Genomic DNA, 7,475 nt, shown 5'->3' with positions numbered 1-7,475 from the left:
TAGTACACAGAAAACGAATGGGTAGGGGAAATACCGATACTTTAGGGTCCCAAGGCGGGCAGATGATACAGAACGATAACGCATGCAGTAGCTACATTTTCTAGAACTGGGGCCCCCGGGTCTGGGGGCCCTCAGCGGCTAGGGACCATAGTGGCTAAGTGTGAGTGCCTATGGATGCAGGGAAAAGGTTCTTGGTTAAGAGCACGACGGCTGTATGGTTTCTCAATGTCTTTGAGGACTGCCCGTACGGGAAGCTACGCTCTGGTCCCTATGCGGCCATGAGGTCTTGTGATTTCCATCTATTACGAATCGCGGTTTGGCTTTGTTTCCTGGCTCCTCTTTGCGAAGGTGGACTACGCGTCTTCAGTCCACTGCTCCTCGCTGCCTCTAAAAGCACAATCGACGCTGCTACCGTCTCACGTTGTCGTGCACTTCGGAGGGCCCGTGCTGCAAAATCCACTGTCTCTCACACTCATCCCAAGGCATTCTTGGCATTTGCTAGTGGTGTGCAGCAGCAACACAGAGGGAGCCGATGGAATACACTACGTGCGCAGCAGCAGCGCGTTACCGCCCACCCGCTTACGGGAGTCAAACAGCCCCGCCATCAGCACCGTCATGACCAGCAGAAACGCACACGCAGTGCCCTGCTTCGGAGAATGCATCGATTAAACAGCAGCTATGGCGGGCCCCCTCACTGTGGCCAATCTGGTCTAGGAGGCATTCGTATGACCGCCATTCCTCCAGGATCTGCCTTGGAGAGCCACATGAAGGAACTGATGCAAGATCCTATACAGAATATGCCAGTGCGTGTTTACGTATTCCTTTTATGAATTTCCCTGATCATTTCTCTTTTCGTGCACCGTCTGGTTCTCTAGCCCCCCATCTACGCCTATGCTTCTTTTCCAGGTCGCTTTGATCTTATTCACCGTTGTAGTGTTGCTGCTTCTTATTTTGCTGCCTCTGGTGGATTCAGTGGGATATTTACGTCCCTTTTTATAAGCAGTACGGTCGTGGCGTCGACAACAACTGGTTACACTTTCTACAGGGCAACTGGACTTTTATTGAGTCGAAAACATTCGCCGAAAGGCCCGTAGGCAAGCCCTCTCCCTCAGATTGCCCTCTAAGTGTATTTGCTGAACGGGGACACATCTATTTTTCCCTTTCGGCCCGACGCTTCTCAATCTGAATGTTTATACAAGTATTTGCCTTCGTGAAAGCATGGAGTTTCCTTTCTGCACCATCGTGTGTACTCATGTACGTGTGTGTACTGCTTCCCATGAACGTGATGTGATTAATCGTGTATTTGCGGATAGCGTTCTGTTATGTAAGTTTAGCTATTTAATGGCCTATTTTGAGAGCACAGACTCGCGGAGACGAAATTGCGGCCGGCATTTTTTGATGAGGCTTCACTCTGCCTTGATCCAGAGCTTTGGAGCTAAGGGACTGCACAATATACTGGCTTCTGACAGGGTTTGTTCTTGCCGCGATGTGTGGGCATGGTGACTGGCCCGTCGCAGGCGTTATCGACGGGGGTCCCGAGGAATACAAAGGTCAAGGCACCAGTCTTCCCTTCCACCCTCTCTCTCTGGATAGACAACACGCAGTCAAGTGGCCCCAGCACCACGCCCACGGCGTAGGTTTCAGGGAGTCAACAGACAAGCCGTACCATATTCGGCTTGATAGGCTTCCAGACGGCAACCAGGATGTGTACTTTGGTAAGATGGGACAGTGTGCGGCTGCAGCTCATGTGATTGGGAGTGCTTCGTCTGATGCTGTAGCATGACGTAGCATTGACTCGGTCCATGTGCCTATCTTACCGGCAGCCAGCAGGAAGAGGATCCTTTCGACTTCTGCCGTCTCAAAGTAATTTCATCGTGCAATATTTTCTCCATGTATCGTGACGCGTCCGATCGATTTCAGCCTCCAGTTTATTCCTATGGCGCTATTCGTGCTGCTGGGCTGTCTGTGCATATATCAATCTGTGTGGTGTGGGGTCGCAGGGGAGTCTGATGAGGAGCTAGACGCCAGGTTGTGGGGCAGTTGGGACAGCCCACAGGCTCTACACGAGTGTTGGCCTGAAACAGGTAAGAAGTAAGATTCCGCCTTGTCGTCCGTGTTTCCCCCCTCTCTCTGTCTGTTGCCTTTCGTAATATGCGGTGTCGAGTTCCATTTGGGGAGCATCCTAGTTAGTACAAAACTCCCGTCATCGCTTAGGTGAATATGCAACGGGCGTCCCGGTGTATAGTTTAGGATCCGATGACTACCCCACCCTTCTTGCCACACGGTTCGTTCATATTCATTTATTACTGTATGTTTTGTCGATATGGCTCAGGATGGCGAGACACTTTGCCTGACGACGATATAACGGGAATGCCTCGGCCTTGGACACACAAGCAGACGGATATTTTTGTAAGCTGCAAAGCGCAATATCCGGCGGAGGCCCTGTCTTCTCTCTTGCCACTGGCCGTCTCCCCGTCTAGTTATCTTTCCTCAACAGCCGGTCGCTCCGGGAATAGGACTGCCTGTTTCTGGTGACCAGTTGGAGCATAAATTATGAATTAGTCTCTGGACTTTTCATCGCATTGCGTGATTGCATGCCTGGAGGTAACTTAGGACTCCGAGTTGCTAAACATGTGGCCTGTCCATTGGCCGTTTCTGCTGCAGGAGATGCCGCCTCAACACCGAGACCCTTCCCCAGGGCCCCCTGAAATTCCTTTAGAAGTTGAACTTGCAGCTGCTGGCGTATGGGCCGGTTATGTACTGGAGCCGGGATGGACTCGACATGCGGGTATGCGGCAGCATCTGTATCCCTCGGCCTCTGGCTCTGCTCTCTGATTTGCTCCCCCCGAACTCTGCTGTGTAGCGAGATGAAAGGAAGTGCATTCACTTCTTTTCGGCGCGCAGGGATGGGTTCTGTGCCTAAGAAACAGATGGCGGGCAAAAGGAAACCGAATGAGTCTCTTTCTACATATCCCAAAGGTCTATTCGTGTGCCTGCTGCTGCGCATCTGATGTTCCTGGGTCGCTTAACAGACGCCATTGCAGAATACCGCAAGGCTGTGGAGTGGGCCACTGTCGAGCCTGTTCCTCCGAAAAAGGCTCAGAGAAAGACGAAGGCTGCCAGCAAGAAGGCGGACAAGGAAAGAACATCAGAGCTTTTGCGGCGCACGCAGGAGATTATAAAGGCCCATTGGTACTCTTTGGTCTTGACTACCTCTTCACTGCCCCTAAATTTGGCCTTTAGTGTATGTTTTGCCGCTCCGTCATGACGTTTGTGCATGTGTGGCTCCTGCTGCGAAAGCATGCACGCACTTCTGTTGCTTGTGGCGGTCCATGGGTGAGCCTGCTTCTGTCTCTCGGGCGCGTATCTCGTACTGCCTCCTGCTCTTTGCTGTCCAGAGTATCACCTTTTAGCTGAACCTGCCTGGCTGCTGCGCATAGGGCCGACATACGAAAGCACCCGGTATACGTTCGTGCCGTAGTTGACGGTGCAACCCACGAGTCTGCCGTTGCAGCAGCTGCCGCGGCAACACCGGAAACAGCAGCCCGTATAGCCATGGGGGCGGACGTAACCGAGGGCCTAGAGATGCAAGAAACGCCAGATCACCTCGTTAAGGGAGAAGTAAACCCTCCAAACGCAGAGGGGAAAACAATGGCGGTAAATCTCGCCTTGTACAGCGTCGCCCCATACAATTGCAGGTGAAGGCCACTTGTAGCACACAGGCACTCTACTCCTCCTTGCCTACCTCCTCGACGCTCGCTCTTGCTTGCAGTTTGATCTAACGCTGCGCCTCATCATGTGCAACAAACTAGAGCATTCTGCGTCTTCGGGACAACGTGCTTGTGAGTTATACTTTTGCGGCCTGCAGCTACTTGTCGCCCAAAGCCACTATTGCGGAACACGAAGAGCTGTATCATTACCTTATGACAGAAAACCATAGAGAGGGCAGGTACACGGACTTTAATTCTGAGATTGCGGCCACTCATGACATTGAGTATCGGCTGAGACCATTGCGAGAAAGATTTCCTCGACTTATGGCGTTGTACCGTCCTCTCTGGACAAAGCGGAAATACGGAGAGGAATTTTCAGGGCCCAGAGACCCGAAGGATGTCAGTTGTGCTTACGCCTTAACTCTGCCGCTGCCTCCCCATTTTCCTTTTCCCCTGCCTTTTTGTTTGCATCGTAGTGCCTTGTCTCTCATTCTTCGTATCCTTGTTCTCTTAAATCGTTTTCCTTCCCACCGCCCGGTGAATGCAGAGGACCAGCAGGCTCGAAGCCAGAATGAACGCACTTTAGTATTGGGTCATGTTGTGAAATGTGTTTGCCGTGCGCAGGAGATAGATGATGCATTATTTACTGTTCCAGGGGAGGCACTTCCTTGGTCGCGGGAGCGCACCACAAATCGAGACGGGTTCTCGAGACTCTCCACCCCAAAAGACAAACCACTTAGCCCCGTTCCCCCGAGAGGTCATTTTCTATCAAAGTCCAAAGAAGCGCTTTTTAGCAAAGCCAGTTTGGCCCATACGGGGCGGAGCGACACTTAGCCTCTCCGTAGTATACGTGGAGAGCTCCGACGCAGGGTTAGCCGGTCTGCGAAAGACTTTGGGATTAGCACCAGCGTGGGCCGATTTCGTTTTCTCTGGCTGAGTTCTTCCTGTATCGTACTTTAGTGTCCTTCAGCCAGTGTTTGTATCTCAGCACAAGGCTTTCAAGCAACGTCTGGAGGGTGGTGCCTTGGTGCTGTAATGGTACCTGTCGCTGTCACAGAAAAGGAGCATATCCTTCGCAGGGGGCTGCTTCGCCACTACATTTTGTTCTTGTAATTAAGGAACAGGAGATTAGCGGCAACACCATTAGGTAACTGCTGTGATACGGCACTAAGGAAGCTTGAAGTCCGTGCCTGAGGTGGCGACGCGTTGGGGGGCGGAGCAGAAAAAATGCGGGCGCAACGGAGTTTCTAAAACTTAAAAATTGCTCTTGAATCAACCTCAGATCTCAGGTTCTTGAGGTTGTCGTTACACGATAGGAAACTTCTGCGTATGTCCTCCCCATGTGGCACTCAATTAGGTGACTGCTGTCTATTCATGTTGCTGGTGTCTCTCTCCCCATCTCTGTGCCTTGTAGGCTGCACATATTTATGGCAGCACCTTTTAGTTCCGGACGTTTTGAGTATTAGAACTTCACTGCTATTTCCCCTCTCCCGAATTCCATGAGAGTCCATCAATGCTGAGTCCCGTTCATGTAGGGCATAGGGGGCAGAATTCCGGAGCTGGTAAGCATCCCACAAATGCGCCCAACTGGCAGACATTCCTCATGAAGCGAGGTAACCTGCGGTCGCTTGTTTTGTGTAGGACAATTTGTTCTACTCAGGTTCGATCAGGGACGTCAGTCGGGGCTCAAAAGAACAGCCTTTAATTTTAGCACCTCCTAAAATATAAGCGACTAGTATACTTGAAGCATCCACAATATGTATTCGTTGTTCGCAGCTATTTCGGAACTTGTTCGCAGCGATGGATGTCCCCTTGATGCATCTCAGGTCACAACTTTTGCAGTCAGGCCCCTGCTTTCTTACAGGCCCAATGCTGAAGCACAGCTTCTAGATTGCTTTCTGGTCCCATAATGCTGCTCCCGTTTTTGATACTAGATTCCTTGCCAAGCTGGGAGGTGAGGCTTCCTACGTAGTGGACAAATTGCACTAGGACTCTCGGATGAGACCAGCTACTGCTTTGGCATATTTGCTATAGTTTGCAATTCTGCTGTGTTTGACCTGGCTGCACTCCTGATATGTCAATCCCTGATATTTGTTGGTGCATGGGGCTGGATATGAGCAATTGAACCGGCTGTTCTCAATGTGCAAATAGTTGCAACTCAGCTGTTCCATGCGTTTTACAGCTCTTGGCTGTGCGTGGAGTTAGGCGAAGAGGGAAGCACCTACCTTTTGATAGCATATAGGTTTTTTCCAAGCCATAATTGGCTTGAAGATGAAACTCTACGCAATGTAAAAATTAATCGTTACAGTGTCTCAAGGAAGTGTCTACATTTTCTGAATACATCGTTAATGAAGTGTCTCCCCAGTGTGGGCCGAATAATTCGCAGGCGTCAGTCCAACCCAAAACTACTGAAAGCCTATGGAAGGTCTCCAGGTGGAAGCACAGTATGGGGGGGCGCCTCAGGTTGTCTTTGCCTCCTGCGCACACTGTACTGCTGGTGAACGCATCATTATTTCTGATGATTTTTTGTATTTGTAGAATTAAGGGAGAAATCCTCATGGGCAATGGTGTAATAGAAGAAGTGGAAAGGAAGGAGCTTTTGTAAGCAGTCAAGCATAGAATTATATCGGTGTAGTGCCTCAGACTTGACTATCATATATGCCGCGAGACTGGCTATATTGGTAACATTTTGTTCTCTATGCGTTGATAGCCGACATGCATGGTTAGCTTCTAATAGTAAGAATTCTAAATGAGCCCCTATGTAGTAAGTTGTTGCGTGTAGACTTTTTGTAGTCTTGCATCTACGTTCTCCGCAGAAAGACGCTTTCTGAATCATTACAAGCTTACTAGAAAGTTAGAGTGTCCTTCCAAATAGCTTTCTCCTTTCCTTGCCCGCGCCCCTCAGCTTTCCCCAAAGCAGAGGGACAAGGGTGCGCATTGCTGCGCTTTCTAGGTTCTCAGACTATTCACGCCTAGTTGCACATAGCACCGAGTGCAGATGCACACAACATTGCATCTTGTTTCGAGTCAACAATACTGTGAAAGAAGATATACAACCGACAAACGAATCAGGTGATTTACTAATACTTCTTAGTTAATTATAGCTAGTGTGGTACAACGTGCCAAAGTGTATTTAGGCGTTTTAAATGCCTGGGATTTTTCGGGGGGGCGCTACTGCTCATCACCCCGGCCGCGCTATCCTCCTGTATGCCTCAGGCCTGTTGATCGAAGAGCGCATGACAGTGGGCCGATTCGGGAGCTGGGTTTGAGGAGGAAAAAGTTTTGTTTGGCATGTATTTGTTTTTTTCCTACGTGGCCAACCGAGGGGAACCTTTATGATCTCGTCGGCTTGTAAAAGCAACAAGTGCACAAGAACCAAGCCATGGGTAAGCATGTGGCCATTTGCGATATCTAGCAGTCTGGCACACCTGTCGAAAATGCATAGAATATGCACTATGGTATTCCCTTTTTATCCCACGTCGGCCCTTTGCAGGGTCAATGCTTGATTCCACAGAGAAAGCCCCCCACCTCAGGGACTACTAGTAACACATGCTAGGCATAAACGAGCTGAAAGACATTTTTTCGAAGGCAATTAGCTACATTGACGCCAAACCCCTGGGAAACACCTCGCTGGGGGCCCCCAGACCTAGGGGCCCCAATTCTAGAAAATGTACCTACTGCATGCGTTATCGTTCTGTATCATCTGCCCGCCTTGGGACCCTAAAGTATCGGTATTTCCCCTACCCATTCGTTTTCTGTGTACTT

General features: G+C 50.2%; 1 protein-coding gene across 1 annotated transcript; it reads left to right on the top strand.

Moving 5' to 3' along the window:
- The first annotated feature begins 170 nt into the window (after window positions 1-170).
- On the top strand, window positions 171-4,647 carry LOC34624118. The gene is made up of 10 exons (XM_026334461.1): window positions 171-803; window positions 974-1,094; window positions 1,518-1,715; window positions 2,001-2,084; window positions 2,333-2,409; window positions 2,665-2,788; window positions 3,033-3,192; window positions 3,441-3,698; window positions 3,869-4,124; window positions 4,366-4,647. Exons 1-10 carry the CDS (start codon window positions 171-173, stop codon window positions 4,645-4,647), a joined length of 2,193 nt encoding a protein of 730 aa, XP_026190246.1.
- The last annotated feature ends 2,828 nt before the right edge of the window (window positions 4,648-7,475 follow it).

Source organism: Cyclospora cayetanensis, unplaced genomic scaffold (assembly GCF_002999335.1).
Source record: "Cyclospora cayetanensis isolate NF1_C8 unplaced genomic scaffold, CcayRef3 CcayRef3_contig_425, whole genome shotgun sequence".
Taxonomy (NCBI): domain Eukaryota; phylum Apicomplexa; class Conoidasida; order Eucoccidiorida; family Eimeriidae; genus Cyclospora; species Cyclospora cayetanensis.
This window is presented reverse-complemented; position numbering and strand designations above follow the sequence as displayed.

Coding starts and splice junctions, on each gene's coding strand:
- LOC34624118 (XM_026334461.1), top strand. CDS start 171: ATGGATGCAGGGAAAAGGTTCTTGGTTAAGAGCACGACGGCTGTATGG. Junction 2,789..3,032: donor GGGATGGACTCGACATGCGG/GTATGCGGCAGC, acceptor GTCGCTTAACAG/ACGCCATTGCAGAATACCGC. Junction 4,125..4,365: donor AGGATGTCAGTTGTGCTTAC/GCCTTAACTCTG, acceptor TTACTGTTCCAG/GGGAGGCACTTCCTTGGTCG.